Genomic DNA, 25,739 nt, shown 5'->3' on the forward strand with positions numbered 1-25,739 from the left:
GTGACTGAGCCTCAATAGTACTGTTGTAAATATTTAGGCAGACTGTGTGCAATGAGAAATCAAACAATATGACACCTTTTGTTGGCTATCTTGCTTGACTTCTCATTGCATCCATAATGGCTAACACAGTACAACACCCTACTACTACAGGTAAATGTTTGAGAAAACAGCTTATGTGACTGAGGAGTGGCTGATGATGAGACTTAACTACAAGAAAAATTGGAAAGTAAATAGAATATGCTGTGTATGACAGCAGGAATAGTAGACAAGCATTAAGGAATTGACCGGATTATGGGGAAGAATGGACTGTACTGGGGGGGGATGTGGTGTGAAATGCAAGTAGTCACATGGAAAAGAGGTCCACCCTAACAGAAGTGGAAAGAGTGAGACCATGACAAAAGACAAGAAAGGTCCAAATGGAGAACAGCCTGAGAAAAATGGCAATATAAATGGCAAAGATCAATACAAGTACATGTGGGAAATTTGAGAGGCAACCAGCCAATCGAGTTAGGCAGTCGTTGTTGTTATTAGAAACACAAAGGGTAGGCAGAAAGTTGGAAGCTATTTAGTACTTGAAGGTTGGGCATTGGTAAATGGCGGTGTCAACTAAATAGCTGTTCCTATAGAAACACCAGTCTGACTTTCTTGTCTTGCCTTCTGGTAACATTGCATTTAATGCTGTTTTTTTGTTAGTTTTCTCAGGGTGTGACCGCCACAAGGCAGGACTGGGTATTGTTCATTGTGGGATGCACCCTTTTGAAACCTTTGCTTTTTGTTTATCTTGGTTGACTCAGGCACCTTGGTCTTCTTTTACTTCAGATCCGAGTTCACTCTTGCAAGTTTAGTAATTATCAGGTCTTTTAGTCACTTTAGCCCTAAGGCTATGTCACATTGGAGAGGAACTTGATTAGCTATCATTAGAACTCTTTGAAGCTCCATGAAATAGTCTGGTAAAAGTCCACCCATTCATTTTATGAACCTGTTTATCACAATTAGGGTCACTGGAAATGGGATAAATTGTAAGTAACATTTAAAATCGAGTAGGACAATGGAGGAAATTTCCCTTTGATGGTTTTTGTAAACAGCTTGGTGGTGAATTGGTACATGTTGCTGCCTTACAGCCATCAGAGGCTGGGTTTGACTTCTTCCTGTGAATATGTGGAATTATTTCTGTATATTTTTGCTGTCTTCTCAGATTTAAAGATTAAGCCTGTTAAAGTAATTGGGGTCTTTTAATAACCCCTTTTGTTTGAGTGTGGATATATGCATGAGTGTGTCCTCTGATGGACATAAAACATGCTTTTGGGATTGGTTCAGCTCCCCATCACCCTGAAAAGACTTAAGCAGGCTTAATAGTGGATGGAAAGTTTTCTTGCAGTGGGCAAACACAATGCGATTTTCTCACATGTTACATTAGCTTGAGTTTGGGTAGCCTCTTACACCAAATGGCTCATTTTTATTGATATGGGCTGACAACATTTTGGAGACCTTATGAACACACTTATTCAAGATTATGTTGTGAAACCCATGGTACTTGCTCAATTTGACACTGTGATGTGATGTTTCAGTCTGTCTCTTTTGTTACATATTAAATCCATCGCTATAGGTCAAGTTTCCCACAGGACCCTTGTCAACTCCTGGATCTTAAGGGCAGATTACAGCTACAGGATCAAGTCCAACCTCAATTGTCACTGCTACACTGAGCAGCCCCAAGAAGACTGATTTAAAACACACCAAATATAAATGGTGTAACTGCAAAATCGATGAAAGAAATAATGAAATGTTAATATTAGGAAAATCTAAACCAAAGTTTATAATAAACTGAATGAGATCATAACACAACGATAAACATTATAGACATTTCACAGACATGAACATTTAACATACATATACAAAGAACACATGTCATGATCACATTTATGTCCCGTGCCATGTCCCAGAAATATATAATATTACATCCAAATGTAGAAGAGAGGATTGGCTTCCTAAAATTAGACTAATTTTGTTAGTCGTACTAATTCATGAAGTAAAAGCATTCCACTGCCCATTCAGGTCAGAATTACCTAGCAGTTCTCAGAAGCATGCTTTTTATGAGTTTCAATTCCATGCAGTGTTACTGATGATCAGTATCTGAAAAATCTTAGATTCTAACCCTTCTTGCTTGTTCACTTCTCTCTGGTCTTTTTTTGTTCCTTTTTCTTTTCATCTTCACAGTTACATTGGAAAAAATATATTGAGTTGAGAAGTACGAATGCTGGGTAAGGTTGAATCTACTTTTTTGAGGCTCCTTGCTCTAGACCCACATGCCGATTTAGCCAATAAGTAAGTTGCCATTGCACAGCTACTCAGTGACAGTCTAAGCCAAGGACACTCACAGATAAGCAATATATTGGAACATACATTATATTTCACTAAAGTTACAGTAAGCTCACTATAGCTAAGCAATCAATATCCACTTCATTAGCCTATATGTTATGATTAGCAGACTATATCATGTATGCTAATCTATTAAAATACCAACATGCAATATTCCTAAGCATTTCTTCTTGAAATCCTAATAATCAATATCATACAGCAGATAGTTTTCTTGCCACAAATCAACCAGTTTTGGTTTTCCTCATGCATCCACAAAATATTCACATCAACGTGTGGTTTCTTCCTGATAAGAATAGAATGTGAAACACAGAATTCTCTGTCATGACCTCTCACACCTGCTGAACTGAAGTTAAATGTGCCTAAATATATTTAACCCATACTGATACACACTTGCATCAGGTCAGAATGCATCTCATAACTTGCGAGTAGCAAGATTATGATTTTCAATGACTTTTTCATGATTTTATAGCCATTTGAAAAACCACTTGAAACTTGCAGTTCAAGTAAATTGGCAGATTTGTAAATCTATACCAACCCTTTATTGTGTAATAAAACATAAGCAACACTCTGCATCCAACCATCCATTCTCAATCGGATTTAATCCAGTTCTAGGGTGTTGGCACCCAAAGTCTCTCCTAGCAGCCACAGGCCAGTCCACTGCAGGGTTCCACTCACTCCCACTCATGATTTTGCCAGTTTTACAGTAACCAATTAACCTCATTCACCTTTTGGATTGGTTATAAGTCTCAATGGCACATCCTCACAGATAATGAATGCATGTTTAAACTTCACACAGTTTAGCGGTTTTATAGGGTCATTGTTGTCAAGTGTATAGATTCCAGTGAAATTCTTACTTGCACATGCTAATCAACAAACACCACGTTGTCAGACAGTGGAACCATGATTAACTTTTATCTTCCTTACCTGAAGAATCTCAGATCATGTCCATCAAATATATCTCACATTATTAGAAATCTTTGTGTAATTTATAATAATTTCTTACTTAAGTAGTTTGCTTCTTTTCATAAAGTTATGTGTATTTGCATAACTTTACACAAAGTCCTTAGTATGATATTTCTTAAATGAGATTTTTGCTTAGACTAGTTGTCTGTGAAACAGGCCTGTTCAACTCCCTGTCCAACTCCCTGCTTCCGCACAGCTGCTTCTCCAGCTCATGCGACCACCAGGCCAAGAACTGGACTCATTCACCTTGATGCAGGAAGCAGACGCTGTACACACTACAGCATTATATTCTGCAGTCGTCTGTTTTCTGTAAAATAGAAACAAATGTTATAATCAGTAATATTTTAATCTTCATAAAAATTGCAGTGTCTCTCTAGATCACAGTTTTAGTTAAACATTCATAAATAAACTTTTACATCATCTTTTTAGTACCTGAACTGCACAAGACACTATACCTCACAACAATTCCCTGCCAATGATTCAAGTTACCACACAAGTTTTAAATATCAGACACATTTGCTTGCATTTTGCACAAGCTGGCTTCTCTTCAGTGGAGGTGCATGGATTTAACAGTGTAGACTCATTTTCAGTGAAGATTGTTTTTGGTATTTTATGCCATTTTGTAATTAAAATTAATTACAACCATATATAATCTGTGAAATGCAGAAGGGTGTCAATAACATTGATGACTATTGGGGGTCTTAGGTCTAACTATGAAGAATGGATGGAAACTTTTATTTTGCACATGGGGAGTTTCCCAAGATAAAGTGTTGTATGTAACCTCTGTATAATATAATATAATATGCTTCCTCCAAGGTACTACTGTGAGGACCTGGGGTCTCTAAGGGAGGTATCCTCTTACGACCTCAGGGTTTGTGATGTCATCCTGACTTCCAGAAGTGAATATTTAGGCATATACAGAAGCAGTATTAGGCCAGTGCCTAAAAGTGCCATCTTACCATTGATTGGTGAACATGGGCTTTAGAGATTAATTTGGGCAAGGGCTCCACTGCCAAGGAAGAGAACAGGCCAGTGCTGATATGTAATTTAAGAAGGTGTACAGGGAGTACATTGGTACTTTGGGTAAGTGATTTACCCCACATGGTAGTCAGAGATTGCTAGTTGTACAGATGTGTCTTAAGGGCTTAATTACTTTACCCTTTTCTTTTCCCTTGCCAATTTTTGTAATTATTCCTGTCCTTTTAATAATCCTGTTGTGTTATTAATTTGGTAATCAGGTTTGTGGGCTGTTTGTGAGTGTTTCCTTTATAGTCCACATGAAGTACATATATTAAAACTTTTTATATTGCTCTTTGCCTGGGTTCTTAATAAATAAACTTTTGTTTGCATATTTGTAGCTTGAGATCCCCAAAGGGAGAGAATGAGGCATGTATCTTAACACGGGGGTCAGCTGGAGCCAAACCCAGCCAACACAGGGTGCAAGGCAGGAAACAAACCCCAGGCAGGGCACCAGCCCAACACAGGGCACACACACACTCCAAGGATACACTAGGGACAATTTAGAATTGCCAATGCCCCTAACCTGCATGTCTTTTGGATTGTGGGAGAAAACCGGAGCACCCAGAGGAAACCCACGCAGGCATAGGGAGAACATGCAAACTCCATGCAGGGTGGACCTGGGAAGCGAACCCAGGCCTCCTGATAGGCAGCAGCGCTAACACTCCGCCACCATGCCACCCATATATACACAGTATATATATTATTAACATTAATTTATTCATATATATATATATGTAGTCAATTAGGTGTTTTCCAGGCTGTCCAACGTGTAGCAAAATACATAAAGCAAAGCACAGAATTGCCAGAGGTGCTCAAGGAATTCATCCACATCCCTGTCCTTTCACAAAATAATGCATTTATTAAAAACAATGAAAGAACACAAACAACCCTACTTACACTCTTAATTTTAATATATTTTCATATCCACAACCCTTCCATTTCAAAGAAATATTACATGGTCACTTGTCCTCTGTCATGCCCACTTTGTATGCACTTAAGTGTAGCCTATATGATATTGAAATGTGAGCCCTTAAAATGACTCAAAATTGAAAATACGTGTTACATTTTGAGTTGGATATAAACATAAAAAACTCCAATAAATTTCATGAGAAGATCCATATCTTCTGGTCTCTAAAAATCCATAATTTACTTTTCTGTATACCGCAGGGGGCTTAATTAAGGTGAACAAAACAAAGACGTGTGCTCCTCAAAACAGTGACCGTCAAGGCAGAAACAACCTTAGATTGAGTCGTATGCCAGCTCTCTCCATTGCAAACAGAGTGAAATGTGGTAGTAAATACATTTTCTCATTATAACAGTCCGGGTATTGCTAGCAAACTGGGGGAAAAAAACTTCAGAAATGACCATGACTTTGTGTGTTCTCCTTAAGGTTACAGCAGGGGAAACAGCACAAAAAAGAGCCTGCAACGTGACAGGAAACAGGATGTTCCCTAAATATTACCTTGGGATGAAAAAGGAAGGGATTCGATGATGGATGGAATTTGTTCAACTTTCTGCAGTGAGGGCCATGTGAAGCAGCTGGATGTGTACAGGACACTTCTGTTAGCAGCTTCTGACTGTCTGCTAAAGAAGGGGCTGTCTAAATTGGTTACCTTTGCAGGGAGCACTTCAGTCCTGGACAATATTCCACCATTCTTGCTGATGACTCTACTTTAACCTTTTATTTGATGAATTGAATACCTTTAGCTGTCATTTTTTTTTGTGAGAAAAATGCTGGAATTTTCACGACCGTGGAAAGGAGTGACAAAACCAGTCAACCAGCCCAACAGGAGCTGGGACCACAGCATGCTGGGTAACAGGCCATCAAGTCTGCTTTCCAGTGGGATAAGCAAAGAGCACTGGGCTGAAGCATCAGGTGACGGAGTTACACTCAAGGCTTACAGAGAGTTCCCTGCTGTACAAAGACAACTGAGCAACCAGGGGACATCTCTGCTTTCAAAGCTGGAGGAAAATAAAGGGAAATGGTTCACTATTTCCAGCAATCAGGTAGGGGTTCAGACTCATACTTTGTGAACTCTTCATCTTGGCCTTGAACAAACCATATAACAGCACACTCAGCCCTGGGGCTTTCCTATATGCAGTACTGTAGAGTGCACGTTAAAGCACTGGATATTTTTTAACCAGGCTTGATTCAGGATTTTAAAAATTAAACATAACCTTAGGTGACTCTTGAGGCTTTCTTGCTTGCAGTGAACACCCTACATACAGTAGTGGATGTAGCTGCCTAAACCAAATTGCTTAAAGACAGGTGAGGATTTTTTTTTATTTATGTCACTAAATAAGGGCTGTACTGGATATTGGTTCAGATTCTAGTCTGCTTACTTTATGTAGGAAGTTTGCACATTTTTCTGTGGGTTTCCTGTGTGCCTTCCTTAAGATTTGAGCTTATTGCGCACTGCACGCTGGCCTGGTATCAGAGAGTGAGAGCGTGTTTGAGTGTACTCTACAGTGAACTAGTGACTCTTCCGGGGTTGGTTCCTTCCTCCTTCCCGTGCTGTAATGGAATAAAGTAGTGTAGAAAATGGATAGATTAATGGATCCATTCAATCATTAGAACAGCACAACTGCAAATGCACAGCTTGCCAATGTGAAGCACAGGATACTTTGCCATATAGATGAGTAGATGAGTTCACTCAAAGGATAGCAGCTTTTGATTCTTTCCTTTTGGACTTTGTTGCCCATGCAGTTAGCACTGCAACACATTCTTACTTTTTCATCAATTAACAGCTAAACCAGAGTCGTGGTCTTCCTCCCAGTGTTTTTCCATTATAAGTAGCAATGTTAAAAGTAGGTAACACTTAAGCACTGATCTCATCAAATTATGGCAGAGCTACCGGATGCTGCTCTGCTCTTTATATGATCATGTTTTTGGATATTCACTGATATATTCATATACATATATTTATTTCCTTAGCTGTTTATGTGGCAAATAAAATGTAATTATACATGATTGGCACAACCATTGTCATTACTTTGAGATAATCTTTAAACAACCAACAAAGCATGTGTATTAAACTATAAGGCACAACTTCGAAGTTGTGTAACAAAAATAAAACTCATGCAGGGGGAACAATAATAGATATAGTCATGCTATTACATGCCACAATTTCTGGCTAAGTTATCTTAAAGAAACTTGGTACTCAATATCCTTGATAGGCCTAAGCTGTTTACCAGGCATAAAGAAACCAAACTGATATATATCCTTGTTACACATCAAGCTGCTGTACTCTGTCTGTGGTCAAGCACTCTTGTATATCCATTTTGCCTTAAAAGCAAGTACTGCACAGAACAATCAATGCAAGCAACTAAAATAACAATTTTAAACAATCCTTTCATCTACATGAAGAGATTGGCTGTTACTGCAACATTCAACTTGAAGGAGTTTCTGTTGGTGTTTGGAGCCCCAACAAGGTTGAAATAAAATTAGAAATCTCAGGGATGGAGTAGAAATAAAATAGAAAAAAATTTATTCTAGTTCAACTTGGTTCCTAGTGAGAGTGGAAAAGTGACATGTGTATTCATTGTAATAAGCTGACTTTACAAGGCACCATCATAGCTCATTGCATACTCAATTATAATGTAGCAAAATACCTATATAATAAAGATTTACTGAATTTACAAGTATGAATGATGGAACAATTTTCTCAAAAATGTTTCCATTAAGTCTACTGAAGTTTAACACTCTACACAGTAATGTTGTAGGACTATAGGGCCATAGCACTCTCTGGAGCTTTTGCACTTTAGTCACAAACCACTACTTACTTATTCAACTCCACATTAGAATTGTTTATAGCCTGCATACACCAGAACAGAAGGTCAATTCCCAATAGTAGTTAAAGTTAGGTGATTGGATTCTCTATTTGTTACTTTTACTGGATTCCATTTTTGTAACAATTGCTGCCATTTACCACTGACGTGACTTGGTGGTGGTTAATCATTTCCTCTTTTCTAGATAAGATGGGAGTGTGTAGGCTTCAGTGTTTAAAATCACAAAGAGTCCATGAATTTGACATCTTGTTTCAGGAGTGACCCGTGGCATAGCACATCTGTACCATGCAATAGCAGAGGTTTACAGTAGAACCATGATTAAGTGTTCCCATATGAAGGATTTTTCCACATTACAGTTTTTTGGATGCTCTTACTGACATGACAAAGCTCTTGCTTATTGTAGTTCCAGTGGTACATGGTAAGGTGGGGACTGAGTGAGAGAGTAAAGCTCAGCAGACATCATCAGAAAGCGCTCTGGTTTGCTTTGCCTACAGGCAGCCCCTGCACAAATTGCAAAGGTAGTTCTTCCTTTAGCTAATGAACTAAGAAGTTGTTTCTGAAGGCCTTTGTAATGCAGATGTCATGTGTTTGTGGCTGACCACTGGTTGTTACCACAGTGCAAAATGTGCAATCTGGGATGGATCATGGTGTGATTCCACAATGAAACACTTGAAAATGTGTGAGTCTTTGAAGGCCATGTTGACAATGTAGGTGTGCAGCTAAAATTGACTCTGTTCGGATTTTTTGTTTTTACCTGATTTTTTATTTTTTTATTTTAATTTTTAATGTATATCCATCCATCCATCCATTATCCAACCCTCTATATCCTAACCACAGGGCCACGGGGGCCTGCTGGAGCCAATCCGAGCCAACACAGGGTGCAAGGCAGGAAACAAACCCCTGGCAGGGCGCCAGCCCACCGCAGGGTACACACACACACACACACCAAGCACACACTAGGGACAATTTAGAATCGCCACTGCACCCAACCTGCATGTCTTTGGACTGTGGGAAGAAACCGAAGCACCCGGAGGAAACCCACGCAGACACGGGGAGAACATGCAAACTCCACGCAGGGATGACCCAGGAAGCGAACCCAGTTCTCCTTACTGAGAGGCAGCAGCACTACCCACTGCGCCTCTGTGCCACCCTTTTTAATGTATAATTTAACAATAATTTATAATAAGAATTTCATTATGAGTGGTCCAAATCATATATGAGTGTGCACAGGTATCTATCCTGAGTATACCCCACATGCCCAAAATGTGTAAAAATAATTGTGTCAGACAGAAGCTGGCTCTATACTACTTCACATGATTTCAGTGCAGGGCGTTTCTGCTTTTACCAGCTTGTTGTAGCAAGGAAGAGAAGCATTAAACAGAATATTGTAGCTGTTGGCTTGGGTGCAGTTACCACTGCTGGATCTGTATGTAGCAATCTGTGAAAATGAGAGGAGTCATGATTGTTGAGAGCTGGATGTGGAAGGTTTGGATACAAAACTTTTGTTACAAAAGGCATGTAAATCCTATTTCATTCTCTAAAAATCAGATCAGATTATACACACCACACTGCAATCAGGCTTTAGGATCCAATGGGGAAATTTCAATCAAAAACACACCAGTGTCTATAGAAAGAATTAACAATCTGAAACAGCAAAAAAGACAAGAATAATTCCACAAAATAAATGAAATAAACCAGGATACAGTACATTCAAAATAGATCACAACTAATATTCATAAAAATAAATATAAAAAACCTAAATAAAGCCTGACGAGAATTAGTGACAATCATTCCATCACTTTTTAATCTTGTCAGCCTCTAGAAAAATGGTTCTCCTTTTCAAAGAAGCTGCCACCCCACTGAAGTCAGAAACTATTCAAATAAAGAGTTTGTTAGAGGCCAAATTAAATTAAGCCCGTGCCGCGGTGTTAATATATAAAAAGACACATTTTTTGACTTCATTGCTTATACTCTTTTCAGATGATGCATATCATTATTCTACCTGGGTGTGGAACTGGCAAGTCACTGCCCAGATTGTTATAATGGACTCGTGGAAGGGCAAGGAGAACTTCAGCTGAGCTTGCCTAGATGGTAGATTTGCCTGCTGTGATATACTCCTTTATTGTCACTCATAGCATTTCATCAGCTCCATCTTACAACTGATTATTTAAACATAGATGTTGTCCTTGACGTAGTTTGGCTAAGATTTGTTGTGTCAAATGCTTGCTAGTGCATTTTTGAGCACTGTTCAGGTATTGTTCTTATCATGATAGCTTATGCAAATTTTCAGTATTATCACAACACATCAGTTTCTGTTTTTCAGTCAAAAAATGCACAAAATGTATTTGTGTGTTTTCAGAAATGTAATATTTATTGTTGTGGCTGGCTTTATGAAGGTCTAATGAGGGGATTTTTGGATGTGCCACTTCCACCTCAGTACAATAGTAGCAATTTCTGGTGCTGCCTAAGGGATGGGAAAATTGATTTAGTGACAGGCCAGTTTGCTGGCTCCTCTCTGTTTTCCCTAATTTGTATCCATTTCTGGAGGAGAGGTGTAGTTTTTCTGTCTTCTGTTCCTGTCATCTCACTTACTTTTATTTTTAAGTGTAATGACAAAATATTACCAAATACAAGATAAAGTTGCGAAGAATAACTAGAAACATGAACAAGAGGCTTTTTACCCTTTCTACACTTGAAGTGTTAGAATAAGTGACAATTACTTAAAAATAAAGAAGAGAATCAGCCTGTAGTTGGGTAAATGTTCTCTATAAACTGTCCTTACTAAAAGAATATTTCTGTCTTCATGGGAGCAATTAGGAAAGTCAGCCCTTAGCAATTAGGTGTCTCATTCCCTCATGTGCCCTGCCTAGAATGACATTTTGGTTTTTTTTCTTATTTCATGATTTTGGTATTAACTCAAGCATTTGTTAACAGGATGTGTACCCTGTTGATTCTGCCAAAGTTAAAAAATCTGGAATATTTTCAATAAAGTCGTATCTTTGATGGAATGTTGCAGGGCTGCTGTCTGCATACACTTTGTCTAGCAAACCTGTCAGACTGGCTTTTTGTAAATGGAATGTGGCTGTTTGACGTTTGTGAGGAATGCCATTTGTTTGTTGATAGATGGTAAGAGCATTTTGATGGTACAAAGACCATGCATGCTGGGCCACATTTCTCAAAATGGGAAACCTCAGCTGTTGTCGATAACTTATTTTAATGACCATGTCAATCTGATGATACAGGTCAATAAAAAATTCTGTTTAATTAAATCACTCATCCTTTTGAGAATTTAGCCTGACCATTTAAGCTAACTTGGCTTGTACTCCAACTGCTAAAGTCTTCATACAGTGCACATGATGCAATTTGCTGTACATCCTGAACTATGCCAGATTATGATCTTTTTTGGTTACCCTCAACGAGTTGTGACTTTATCACATCTCATTGATCTACTCATTCAAACTGCTGGCTTGAGAAATAGCAATTAAATGAGGTGGTTGGGACTGATTATGTGTAGCACTGTGTTTTTCAGTGTTTCACCAGTTTAGAGTCTTCTTAATGCCCGTCTCTCATCTCTTTGCAGATTTCAGGAAGGGATAAGACAAAGAAGGTCCCAGAATATGCCACAATTTCCAAAGCGATGTCTCTTGCTTCCAAATACAACCGCACAGCCCTGCGGAGTGGCCTGTTTAACCAAGGATCAACTGATAAGGTGTCTGTCTTTTTTTTATAATCACATAAATCTAACAATACCAACATATTAAACATGATATTCCTCCAAATCTCATAAATATATTATGTGCCTGAACACCTTTCTTTTATTTAACCACTTCAGGATCCAGGTCGTCTACAACAGCTTCATAACAAGCTGAGTTCTTACAGCATGCTTGGAATGCCGAAACTATCTGCAAATCTAAGCACCGAATGGGAAGTGCGGAGGAATGATGATTCCAATGTAAAGCTGGAACCTTCTTGGAAAGACATTGTGCATGGTCACGAGGTTAGCACTGGGCATTTGTTTCTTGATCTTACTGGACATAGGAGGAAAGAACCCATGAAAGCAGATTGACGGCTTGTTCTTTTTTCTTTTCCTTCTAGAATATGAGCCGCAAACAGTCCCATTTACAGGAAGCAGTGTGGGAATTAATCTACACAGAAGCGGCTTACCTCAAGAAGCTACGTATTGTCACCGATGTAAGGAAACAAAATCTGTTTCAATTTCAAGCCAAATTCTGTGAAGACATTTTATTTTTTATGAAAGCATTTTGTTATTGTAGTTCCCATGATGAATATTTATCTCTTTAGATACTGCTTGAATTTTGTAAAATAACTTGTTATATACTTATCATATATGAAAGGCAATGTGTAACATGATGGCTCATACATTGTGTGATTTTATTTCTCATGAAAGCCACTATGCAACCTTGTTGATGTATTTTATATATGCTTTTTTAAATAGTGAAAATGATTGAAACATAATTAAAAGGAAGGCACTAAAAAAAGAATGATCATTGTGAATTCCCATACTAATAAGTTATTAGATTACACTTTGGAAGTTTGTGTATTATTAAAATCACAATGTAAATGGTCCCTACATCCAACTGCTTTTAATAAGTTTTGTTTTAAAACATAAATGATAAAATTATAATTTTTCATTTAGATGAAGCTCCTAACTGCCATGCTTCCTATTAAAGGAGCTATATGAAACACTAATATTTAATCCTCTTTTGTAAAGCACTCTGTATAAAGCCTTTTGTAAAATAATAGTTGCTACAGAATTGTTGATTAGCACAGTTTCTTACTTTTATTCTCAGAAAGGTGCTATATAATACTTAAAATCTTTTGGTACAGTTTTTATAAGACAACATGCTGGTACAATGTTGAGCATAGCTTTCTCACAGCTCTTGAGCCTTAGGATCAAATCCAGCCTAGTCACAATCCATTTTGGAGTATGATCATTTACCTCGTATCTCTGTAGGTTTTCCTTCAGCTGCTCAGGTATTCCTCCCAAATCCCAAAGCTATGAAGTTTGGCAATTCTAAATTGGCTCACTGTAGGTGGGTGTGCATTAATGCACCCCACAAAGGACTGGTGCTCTGTCCAGGAATGATAATTCGCCTCATTTCAAACTCTGCCAGGGTAATCAGCCAGCTCCCCATAACCAGTGTAATAAGAGGGCTAGAAAATCAATGGAAAGATGTTTTAATAATACTAACATCATGTCTAGAGTTGATTCCCAAGTAGCCACCGGCTGCCTACAATCATATAATCAATCAAAGGTTAGAAAATCAAAGGATAAATGTCATAATAGTACTGAAGCACGTTCAGTAACAAATAAATGGATTTTTTAACACTTGTGATATTGATTATAGGCAAAGGCAATTCATACATTTTTCAATAAAAGTGACTATGTAAAAAAAACTTTTAAATAAATTTTTGATTTTTTTGTTTTCCTAAATCTTTGTATTAAACAATATTGTTGAAGAAAATGAAGTGTTATTCAGCAATCTTTATTAAAGGTGCTTGTTTTAGTGAAAAATATTGAGTTTATAAATTACTTTGCTTATTTTTCAGCTTTTTATTAATGGGATTCTAAACCTCCATACATGTGAAATTTTGACAGAGGTAAGCTGAGTCAAGTGTTCTGCAGCAATCACCTAGGATACAGTTTGCCCTTTGTTCGTTGTTTCTTGCTGTATTGTTTTTTTCTGAATCTGTGATGTATGAAAATCTAATACTACCTTACTTGGTCCCAGGTTCAACCACATAGACTCTTCAGCAATCTCCCGGAGATCATTCGTGCTCACAGAGCCTTCTGGGAGCAAATCATTTTGCCAGTACTGCTTGAAGCAAGGAAGAGCCGAAAGCCTTTTGACCCCCGATGTCTACAGCCTGGCTTCATGACAGTGAGTGAAACAAGCAGCAATTACAGGAAGGTAGAAAAGTGACATTTGGAATTAATTTGTTTTTGTTTTGTTTTGTTTTTTTTTCCAGTTCTCTGATAGGTTTTCCCCCTATATTCAATACTGTGCTGCACAAGAGAAATGCATGGAATACGCAAGGCAAGAAATGGAGCAAAATGAGTTGTTTCGGATTTATGTGGCAGTGAGTATAAAGAGGTAGTGGCTAAAATATATTTTGAGAGTTCATTTGCATCAAAGATTTCACAGAGGTGAACAAAAGCATTCAGTGGTCTTAAAATTGTTCTCTGAGGATGGCAATACTATTTGTATTAACAACTACAGGAGAAAAATCAAATACTCATTGAATTATTGTATATATTCCAGTATTATGTTTAATAAGTAAACAAAAGTAAAGTTTGCTTTAAAATAAAGCAGTAAATCAGAATAAATTCCAACACTTTCTAGACAATTGCAGGCTGCAAGTAATGTCTAAAAGTAGAAGTCCCTGGAAGCATAAAGCTTTCAGGTTACTTTTAATGTATTATTTCAAAAAGCTAAATTTTCTTTTCTCCCAACTCTTCTTTGAAGAAATCTAGCCTTTCCACTACTCAGCGCCCCTGGTAAAGGGATGGAGATATATTGATTTCTTTTCTTTCTGCCCTTTGCTTACCCCACTCTGCATTTCTGTCTTTCGTCTCCTGATCTTTGTAGTAATTATTTTTGAGTCTGCCTCCCTCAATTGTAGCAGAAAGGAATGTTACATATGTATATTACTGTATTATTGAGGGATCTGTGAGACTTACCAAGTTTGTTACTAGGCTGAACTATTGTCGCACCTTAACATTAACATAAACACAGATACACAAACACACAGATCCTATTCAAAAAACTATGTATGAGTGATGCCTAACTGCTATTCCCTCTGTAGTATTCCACATAGGAAAACACACAGAAATCTTATTCAATCAATTATGTATAAATGATGCTTAACTGCCAGTCAATCTGTGATAATATAAATAGGATCCCATTTACTTGAGTACATAAGAGTAATGCCTCATGTCTGTCACACTTGAGCACTCCACATAGGGATTCAATATCACTAGCTGTAAGAAATGTACAGGTGTCCCTGAAACACGCAAAGGCTCAGCACCCTTTGGTTATGTGCCAGCTGAGTCTTACTTCTACTGCACTTGTTCTTCTATTGAAACGTGACCTCTCAGCCAAAATGGCAATCTCCCTTGTATCAGGTACCCTAATGTTCACTTTATTACTTTAATCTCTTTAGATATAAGGACAAAGTATAGAAAATTGAAAGCAATGTGGAATTTGTTAAAGAATAATAATACCAAGAAGGTATAATAGAAAAGAAAATTAATTATATATATATATATATATATATAGAAAAGAGACAAAAGCACAGGATAAAGGGGCTGGTTCACCCGAAGGCAAACTCCGTATATTGAAGGTACGCAAAATGCTTAAAATAAAATGAGTGGTATAGCGGTAATGCTTAAAATAAAATGAGTGGTATAAGTTGAGGTGTCTTGTGAAAACAATTAATCTGTCTGCCCAAGATGGTGTTGTTTCCTCTTAACTTTGATTCTGGGAGAAAGAGGCAGGTCCAGGTGGTCTGACCCCAGAAATAATGTTACTGTCTTCCTTTCTGCAGGAGGGGAAGGAGAAGAGAGAATGTTATTACTTAGTGCCCCCTCATGTCTTGGCGGCAAATTACTCTCACGTGAGCCTTTAGGTTGTTGTTGTTTATATATGTAAGACTTACTGTAAATCAACAGTGGATGTTGTTCTGGCTGGCTTTTTAACTCAGCAACCGGCGTAACGCACAAGTTTGTTCCACTACCTTGGGAGTCTGAATAAGCCTCACGCAGCCACACGATCAGAAACTGCTGTCATACCTGCAGCAATACTAATAAAATCTGTTTTGAGTTCAGTGACCAACACTCATATTTGTTCAACTCACTCACGACAAATCCCTGACCTGCACACAGTGAATAACAGTAAAGAAATGAAAATGTGTAATTTATTTTCACAGACAAAACAAATACTTTACAATACAAACCCCCCAAACAACAGATACACTGCCAAAGCAAAGCTGTAAATGAACAAATTAGGATGTTCTGTGCAACTGCAATTATTAACTGTTTAACCAAAAAATAAATGGAAGCAGGAAGTAATACCCAACAAGCTGACACAAATAATATAAATGTTCTGTCTGTCCTACCAGAAAAGTAGTTTGGAACTCCATAGAAAATGAAAACAAAAGAGTTCATCTTCTGAGACATGTCTCACTTGTAAATCTGGGCAAAAATATAACTTCCAGTTGGTGGCTTCAGTTTTAGATTTTCCACACTTGTACGTTGTTGCTCCTCATGTGATCTCCAGATGTCTCTCTCTTTTCATTTTTTACATCTAAATGAAATGATCACTCTCTCTTTCTGGCATGTTTTGTTCTCAGACATCACTTCCTATGTCGAACATTTTTGTTTTTTAAGACTGGGCATTATTTATGTTGAAATCCCATGCAGTGGTGGAAATGTGACATTACACACATATGATTAGCTAGTTGTCCTGGTAATTGATAGCCCCTGTTCAAAAGCTTTGATCCTGTGCATATCTCTTTTATCATTAAGTTGTAAACTGAATGAAACAGATCCACAATACAGGAAGAATGCATTGTTTAAGAGATGCTTTTAATTTAAATTTCCGCTGTAGTTAATTTGCTTTAACAGGCCTATAAATTTCTTTGTAAGTTAATTCTTTTTTCATTCATACTGGTTTGTATGAGCAAAATATAAATTTAAAAACAGTCTGTAGTTTGAAAAAAACAAAGATTTTATTCTTCAGTACAGGTACATTGCCTCCATACTTCTGAGTTCTAATTCATTAAATTCATTACAAGCATTAGGACATCGTTTGGAGTTACTCTGTAGCATTGCTTTATTGCCTGATCTTTTCCAAAAAAAAAAAATAACATTTTTTATTTTCCCAAATATAGTTTATTATGAGTGATGGGTATGTTTTGTTTTGTTTATTTTTTGCTATTTTAATAATTTTGGAAGAACACTGTTACACTGTCAACATTGTGCTTTATTTTTTGCCTTCAGTGGGTGGAAACACACAAACAGTGCAATCGAATGCGCCTGAGTGACATGCTTGCTCGCCCACATCAGCGCATCACCAAATATCCACTGCTGCTAAAGTCCATTTTAAAGAGAGTGGAAGAAACTGAGACCAGGGATGCCTTACAAAACATGGTAAAAAAAACTGATTATGTGGCAATAAACTGATCCAATCAATGTATGTAATTAGCTAAACAGTTTATTCAATACACACATTTAACCAATCAGTAAGTTAATCAATTCATCCTCTATTTAAATAAACACATCAATAATGCATGCATAAACCCATGCATCCATTCATCCATCTACTCAACTAATAAATCAATCAGTTCAAAAATGAATTATCAATGCATTCATCTGCTAAGCCATTTAGTATGTTCAGTCAGTCAAATGATGGATCGATTTATCTGTTTATCCATCCAGTGTACCTAAACTGTCACTTAGGTTACCAAGTAATTCAATTATCCTGTTAAGATTTTAAAAAAATGCAATAATCCTTTATTTGCCCTGCCTTCACATTACTCAGCCTGAGTGCTTTCAGAATTACAACAGTTACTGTGGCTTAGCCGTTAAAGTGGAGGACTGCTGACTCATTTCTCTCTCCCTGCATAATCCCAGCAGGCAACTTATGGGCCTGTTCTCGGAAAGTACCTTTTTCTATATGTCAGTGTTAAAAGTAAAAGGTTTAATTTTGGTGTTGGTTGACAGTGACACTTCTGAATGTAAAAGAAAGACTGCTTGGTTTGTTTGGTTTTATGTACAGTATATATGAAGCACACTCTTTCTCAGCAAACAGGGTTTTTGTGAAGAGCAGTGCATTATGTTACATGGCTCAATCAACTTCCTGTATTTTAAATTATGTAATGATAGGCTTTGAATCCCCACAATCCCAAAACTGAATTAGAAAGTAAATTGTCTTCTCCTTCTTTTCAGATCAATAAAGTTGAGGAATTCTTGCATCACATCAACTCCAAGATGCAACTCCACGAAGAGCACCAGAAATTGGCTGCTGTGGCACAGAGAATTGACAGTTACGATGTAGTGGAAACCATTGGGGAGGAGGTGGACAAGGTATTGGTCATAAATGTTTCTATAAACATGATTAATTACAGTTGAATTTATTTTTAAAACTTAGTCAAGGGGAAACAACAGGTTTGTATGAATGAAAGCACCCACGGCTATCTTTTAATTTCCTGATTTTCTGCCACGTTATTATTTTTCATTATTAATTATTAGCTACAGAGGGATGGATGCTATAGCAACCGGAGGTGTACTCTACAATCTCAATATACAGAATAGATATTTGAACATAGAAGCATATGTGACATTTGTGCTGATTACAACATACATTCTCTAAATATGGACTCAACACCACCACTTGAATTGTGCCCTTGAATTTCTGAAGACTCAGCTATTAGCTATTCTACAATGGGGTCTTTTATTAATGACATGGGGCTGTGTGAAACTCTGGTATATTTGTCTTTTAAATATTACAAGAAAAAAGAAAACTTGATCACTACCGAACAATATTGAGCAGTCCACCCTTACCTAAATATAAATGTAGTACTACTTGTGAATCTTTTGGACATGTTAGGCTTACAGCATTTCCTCTGCATAATGACTAGTAGACCTCAAAAAGGCAACTAAAAAATTTGATGGAGGACTCTGTATAAGATAGAAGATATGACACACTTTATGTCAAGAAGAATGCATTATTACTGTACTGCCTAACAAAACAGCCTCTTTGTTTATGAATTCAGCACCTCAGAGAGTTCAGCACACTGGACCTGACAGCACCAATGCAAGCAGTGGGATCACAGCATGTTCGGCAGCTGCTCCTGGAGGGATACCTAAAGATTCGGGAGGGCAAGGACAGCAAGGTGAGCATGACATATTCATAATATCACACTACAACTTCCCTGACTAGAAAGAACCAGTTGTCAGGTGAGAATATTGTAACTCCAAAAGATTAATTACAGTGAAAAAAACAGACCACAGTTATAAATAAGAGACCCATCCCATCTTTCGTCTAAGCCCAATTAAAAAATTAATTTGTTGTCAATAGTCAAAGCACAAGATCAGTACACTAAAATAAACCAAGGAAATGCACTCACTAACTGTCAGGTTTTATCTGCAGTCTTGAATAGCTAGAAAGTGCACTGCACCAACCATCACATTGGTGAGTCAAAGATCTCAATCTTCAAGACCAATATGCTTAACAGGGGGTGACTGCATCATGGCAAAAATGACGGTACCCATAAAAGAGAGAATGTCATTGGAAAACACATAAAATAATATAATGAACTTAAAACTAACTCAAAACTAACAAGAAGTGTTGGATTAGAATTCCTTGGGTATCAAAACACCAGAAATGACATGTATAATTTACCAATAACCCCAAGGAGACACAGAAAAAATAACAACACCCTGTAGACAGTAAACCAGCCCCAGGGTAGTTCTTAGAACCAACAGGAAAGCAAATTAAATTCAGGGCTTCAGGGCATTACAGTTGGAATAGGAGATGGAGTAAAGCAATCTTTGAGAATATAAGTAGGACTATTTCTACATGAAAGGGACCCAAGAGATTTTTCAGGTATCATAAAAATGCCCACTGGAGATTTTTACTGGAAGTGAAATGAGAGCAGAAGAAGCCACATAATTTATCCAAACCAAACATGTAGGTAGGTTATTGACTATAACTTGACTAGGTGTGGATGTATGTACATGTGCATAAGTGTGTACTGTTGTGGATTGGAAATCTGTCTAGGATGGGCTTTCAACCTTTTGTTGGATGATGCTGGGATAGGCTTCAGTTCTCTAAGACCTTGTACTGGAATGAGAAATTTTACAAAATGGATGGTTGGATGTGCAATTAAATGTTTTGGCTTAAAGGACAAATTCATAATATATTATTTTTGTGAAGTAAGTGCATGCATGTATGTATCTGATAAAAGTTATGAACAGAATCAGTGACAAAGGGCAGCCCTGGCGGAGTCCAACTCTCACTGGAAACGGGCTCTACTTACTGCTGGCAATACAGACCAAGCTCTGACACCGGTTGTACAAGGACCAAACAGCTCTTATCAGGGGGTCCGGTACCCCATACTCCCGGAGCACCCCTCACAGGATTCCCCGAGGGACATGGATAAACGCCCTTTCCAAGTCCACAAAACACATGTAGACTGTTTGGGCAAACTCCCATGCACCTTCCAGGATTCTGCTAAGGGTGTAGAGCTGGTCCACTGTTCCGCGACCAGGACGAAAACCACACTGTTCCTCCTGAATCCGAGGTTTGACTATCCGATGGACCCTCCTCTCCAGAACCCCCGAATAGACTTTTCCAGGGAGCAGGGAGGCTGAGGAGTGTGATTCCGCTGCAGTTGGAACACACCCTCCGATCCCCCTTTTTAAAGAGGGGGACCACTACCCCGGTCTGCCAATCCAGAGGCACTGTCCCCAATGTTCATGCGATGTTGCAGAGATGTGTCAACCAAGACAGTCCTACAACATCCAGAGCCTTGAGGAACTCCGGGAGTATCTCATCCACCCCCGGGGCCTTGCCACCAAGGAATTTTTTCACTCCCTTGGTGACCTCAGCCCCAGAGATGGGGGAGCCCACCTCGGGGTCCCCAGGCTCTGCTTCCTCATTGGAAGGCATGTTAGTGGGATTGAGGAGGTCTTTGAAGTACTCCCCACCGACCCTAGCGTCGAGTGAGGGTCAGCAGCGCACCATCCCCACCATATACAGTGTTGACACTGCACTGCTTCCCCCTCCTGAGGCGCCGGACGGTGGACCAGAATCTCCTCGAAGCCGTCCAAAAGTCATTCTCCATGGCCTCCCCAAACTCCTCCCATGCCCGAGTTTTTGCCTCAGCAACCACCGAAGCCGCATTCCGCTTGGCCTGTCGGTACCTATTAGCCCACAGGACAAAAGGGTCTGGTAGGACTCCTTCTTCAGCTTGACGGCATCCCTCACCACTGGTGTCCACTAACGGGTTTCGGGCATTGCCGCCACGACAGGCACCGACCACCTTATGGCCACAGCTCCGGTCAGCTGCCTCAACAATAGAGGCACAGAACATGGCCCTTTCGGACTCAATGTCCCCCACCTCCCTCGGGACATGGTCGATGTTCTGCCGAAGGTGGGAGTTGAAGCTACTTCTGACAGGGGACGCTGACAGACGTTCCCAGCAGACCCTCACAACACATTTGGGCCTGCCAGGCCTAACCGGCATCCTCCCACACCATTGAAGCCAACTCACCACCAGGTGGTGATCAGTTGACAGCTCCACCCCTCACTTCACCTGAGTGTTCAAGACATGTGGCGGCAAGTCCGACGACACGACCACAGAGTCAATCATCGAACTGAGGCCTAGGGTGTCCTGGTGCCAAGTGCACATATGAACACCCCTATGCTTGAACATGGTGTTCATTATGGACAATCTGTGATGAGCACAGAAGTCCAATAACAAAACACAGCTCGGGTTCAGATCGGAGGGGGGGCCATTCCTCCCAATCACGCCCTTCCAGGTCTCACTGTCATTGCCCACGTGAGCATTGAAGTCTCCCAGGAGTACGAGGGAGTCCCAGAAGGTATGCCCCCTAGCACCCCCTCCAGGGACTCCAAAAAAGGGTGGGTACTCCAAACTGCTGTTCGGCGCATACACACAAACAGTCAGGACCCGTTCCCCCACCCGAAGGTGGAGGGAGGCTACCCTCTCGTCCACCAAGGTAAACCCCAATGTACAGGCTCCAAGTTGGGGGGCAATATAATATACAATAAGTATGCCCACACCCGTTCTGAGCCTCTCATTGGTGGCAACTTCAGAGTGGTAGAGAGTCCAGCCCCTCTCAAGGAGATTGGTTCCAGAGTCCAAGCTGTGCGTTGAGGCGAGCCCAACTATATCTAGCCAGAACCTCTCGACTTCGCGCACTAGCTTAGGCTCCTTCCCCTTCAGAGAGGTGACAATCCACTTCCCAAGAGCCAGCTTCTGCAGCCGAAGATCGGACCGCCAAGGTCCCTGCCTTCAGCCACCACCCAACTCACACTGCACCCGACCTCCTTGGCCCCTCCCATAGGTGGTGAGCCCATGAGAAGGGGGACCCACGTTGCCTCTTCGGACTGTTCCCGGCTGAGCCCCAGGGGTGCAGACTTGGCCACCAGGTGCTCTCCATCAAGCCCCACCTCCAGGCCTTGCTCCAGAGGAGGCCCCGGTGACCCGCGTCCAGGCAAGGGAAAATGGCGTCCACATTTTTTTATTCGTCATAGAAGGTCTATTGAACCGCTCTTTGTCTCATCCCTCACCTAGGACCAGTTTGCCTTGGGTGGCCCTACCAGGGGCATAAAGCCCCGGACAACAGAGCTCCTAGGATCATTGGGACACGCAAACTCCTCCACCACGATAAGGTGGCAGTTCGAGGAGGGGCCTATGTTTACTATGCCTTCTTAATATTTGTTTTCTTACAGACAGAGATGTACACTTTCCTGTTCTCTGACCTTATCCTCTTTACCAAACATCAGAAGAAGACTGATACGGCCAAGGTAACAAGGCCACCCTTAATGATTGATCAAGCTGTTTGTCGCCAATTGAAAGACCCAGGTATTTCCCACTTATTCCTAATCTACCTATACTTTTCTAGAATTGTCCTGTTGTAAGAGTTGGAGTATTGTGACACATGCCAACAGTCAGTTTGAATGTACTTTTTGTGTTCACTCTTTACCAGCAAGCTTTCTTCTTATTTACCTCAATGATTTTTGCTGTGCTGTTGCTGCCTATGTAATTCAAGCACAAGATTCAAAAATCTGCAAGCAGTGGATTGAAGCTATTCACAATGCACAGGTATCTTAAAGCCTCAGCAATATTAAGGATCTACAAAAAGTTGTTCTATTTTCATCAAGTGTCACTGGCATTTTTCTAGAGGGAATTGATCAAGATGAAAGGGGAAGAATCTCGTCGAAAAGAGGCAGAGCAGCGTTTGGTTGTAAAGGAGCAGGGGGCTCAAGCAAAAGACTCAGAAGAAGGCATTTCTCTATATAGACAAGTCCACAAAGCATCTGAAAGGTAAGATTTTGGCTGAGGGAGGATTTACTATCATGATTTACAATGTTAACATGCAAAAAACATCCTGCAAATGAAATGCTCAAACTGATCAATAATTATTTAACTTACAGCACAAGACAACAAGGAAGAAGCGACAGCCTCATCATCCCACAACTCCTGGTTACAAATGACGATGAGGAACTGCTGGCAGTGAAGAATGGAAACACTGTAATCCGCAACCAATCAGATGATGCAGATGAACCTGGGTCAGCAGAAACAGAACCTGGAGCTTTCCCTCGAATAGTAAATCACCGTATTCGCCGCCAAAAACCTTTAAAAAGACCTAATAGAAAGATGGCTCTTCTAAGTAGCAGTGAAGCCTCAACTGAGTTGCCAAGTACCACAGGTACCTCACAGCAGGATATTCCCACAATTGCAAATTCTGACCATTCTAATCCTTCATTATTATGTCCTCAGTTGACTTCAAGGTCTTTACATGCATTGTCTACCTCTAATCCTGACCTGCCATCATCTGGAACTCACCTTTCAATGCCTGATAGGATGCTGAGGACACAGAAGTGGTTGTCCAGCTCTGGTCTAGGCCATTCATCTTCGGACTTATTTTTAAGGACTCAGCAGCAAAACACCATTTCAGGTTCTCAAGAGGCAATACTTTCAATTCCTGATTTTTCCCTTGGACAAAAATCTTTGTCTGCTTCTGAGCTGGAGAACAAACTTAATTCTTACCCACGCTCTAAGTCTTTAGCAGACACACTGCTTAGAGCTGAGGCCATGGACAGAGACTGGGGAAGCCGGCAAGGCTCAGAAAAGGGCTTTTCCTTCAGCATAGCTATGTCAGCCTCAGACAAAGGATGGAGTGAGGATGAACTGTTCTCAGATGGGGAAGAACTTGAATTTGTCAAAGGCCATGCCCATTCTGGCACAGCATTCAAGGCACAATCCATGGATGGTGGGCTAGAAGATGATGAGGAAGATGAAGCACCATTTGATGCTGAAGAGTTAGCACACATAGAGAAACTGCATAGTCGTATAAGGTATGACAAAAAAGTTTTTTTTTTATGACAGCAATCATAAATCTTTTTTTTTTTTTTTGCTGGAATGTGGTGTCATGTTATTACAATGACCATTACTACACAATTACACTGAATGATCTTGCTTTACAGTGCATTCTTTACGTTTACATTAGGACAGTGTCATGGTTGTCAGCCATGAACAATATATGTGTGTGTGTACGTGTGTGTGTGTGTGTGTGTCAAACTCAATCAGTGAATACATTTTATCCAAAAGACATTTAAACATACATGACTTTAGTCAAATGTCTTCAATAACTAATGTGTTCCCTCAAGAAGCACAATGTAAAATTTAATTGATTATATAGTCTTTTACTAGAAAATATCAGAGAAACTATGGGCACATTGTATTGGTCAGCAGAAGGTCAGGAAATTTTCAAATGTGTTATTCCTGCTTAGAGAAGCCCAGTGTTTCCATTCAAACGAAATAAGTGATAATAATAATAATCCATTTTATTTATAGGGCACTTTACACTAGTAGTAAATCTCAAAGTGCTATATATAAAAGTTTAAACAAAGGCAAAGCAAGGTAAAAACAGAGATAAAACAACAATAATTAGTAGCATTCTTGTTAATAAGCTTTCCTAAATAGAAAAGTCTGTAGCTGTTTTTTTTAAAACAGCCCAAAATCTGCTGTGTTCTCAGGCTCTGTGTTAGGGCATTCCAGAGCCGTGGAGCAGCGGCTGCAAAGGCTCAGTCACCCATTGTATGAAGTTTGGTCACAGGGGGACGAAGGCAGTAGGTATTTGCAAAACGGAGGTTTCTTGTAGTGGATTGTAGTATAAGGAGTTCCTTAAGATATTGTGGAGCATTTCCATGGATACACTGATGAGTAAACAAACATAGTTTGTATTCAATACGGAGGTGTATAGGGAGCCAATGAAGTGACCGAAGGATTGGTGAAATGTATTCATATTTTGTCCACATCCTCATCAGGATTCTTGCAGCACTATTTTGAATTTGTTGGAGCTTTTGAAGGCTCTTGTTGGGAATCCCGATGAGGAGTGCATTACAATAATCCAGCCTGGATGAAACAAAGGCATGAACCAGCTTTTCAGCATCACAGAGGGAGAGGTAGGGACAGAGTTTGGCTATGTTTTGGAGATGAAGAAATGCAATTTTACAGAGGTGATGAACATGTGTATCAAATGACAGATGGGAGTCTAACTTGACACTCAGATTTGTAACAGAAGGGGAGAGGGTAGAGGAAATACAATTTACAGAGGAACGAAGTTGATGGGGGGTGCCAATTAAAAGAGCTTCAGTTTTAGTGCTGGTCAGCTTGAGGAAGTAAATAATACTCAAAGTAAATTCTAATACTCAAAGTAGAAAATTCTTTCAGTTTCAAAACACCACGAGCTTCTATTCTTGTGTTTTAAACAACTTGTGAGTATAAAACTGTTTAGTCATCACACATTATGA

The 25,739-nt window shown here is 39.5% G+C and overlaps 1 protein-coding gene across 5 annotated transcripts in view; it reads left to right on the forward strand.

The window, feature by feature from the left end:
* Window positions 1–25,739, forward strand: part of plekhg6 (pleckstrin homology domain containing, family G (with RhoGef domain) member 6) — a 61,705-nt gene that overhangs the window by 17,168 nt on the left and 18,798 nt on the right. For 3 of the 5 annotated variants that reach the window (XM_039763678.1, XM_039763677.1, XM_039763679.1), the window contains exons 2-14: window positions 11,729–11,857; window positions 11,981–12,145; window positions 12,244–12,339; window positions 13,720–13,770; window positions 13,902–14,051; window positions 14,140–14,250; window positions 17,171–17,320; window positions 18,119–18,256; window positions 18,946–19,065; window positions 22,653–22,785; window positions 22,910–23,025; window positions 23,105–23,247; window positions 23,358–24,281. In XM_039763678.1, the coding sequence (XP_039619612.1) occupies window positions 11,786–11,857; window positions 11,981–12,145; window positions 12,244–12,339; window positions 13,720–13,770; window positions 13,902–14,051; window positions 14,140–14,250; window positions 17,171–17,320; window positions 18,119–18,256; window positions 18,946–19,065; window positions 22,653–22,785; window positions 22,910–23,025; window positions 23,105–23,247; window positions 23,358–24,281 (2,369 nt within the window). In that variant the 5' untranslated portion in view covers window positions 11,729–11,785. Of the gene's footprint in view, window positions 1–5,749; window positions 6,367–11,728; window positions 11,858–11,980; window positions 12,146–12,243; window positions 12,340–13,719; window positions 13,771–13,901; window positions 14,052–14,139; window positions 14,251–17,170; window positions 17,321–18,118; window positions 18,257–18,945; window positions 19,066–22,652; window positions 22,786–22,909; window positions 23,026–23,104; window positions 23,248–23,357; window positions 24,282–25,739 lie in introns of all 5 variants that reach the window. The other 2 variants (XM_039763675.1, XM_039763676.1) reach the window with 1 other exon arrangement.

Source organism: Polypterus senegalus, chromosome 9, assembly GCF_016835505.1.
Source record: "Polypterus senegalus isolate Bchr_013 chromosome 9, ASM1683550v1, whole genome shotgun sequence".
Classification (NCBI taxonomy): Eukaryota; Metazoa; Chordata; class Cladistia; order Polypteriformes; family Polypteridae; genus Polypterus; species Polypterus senegalus.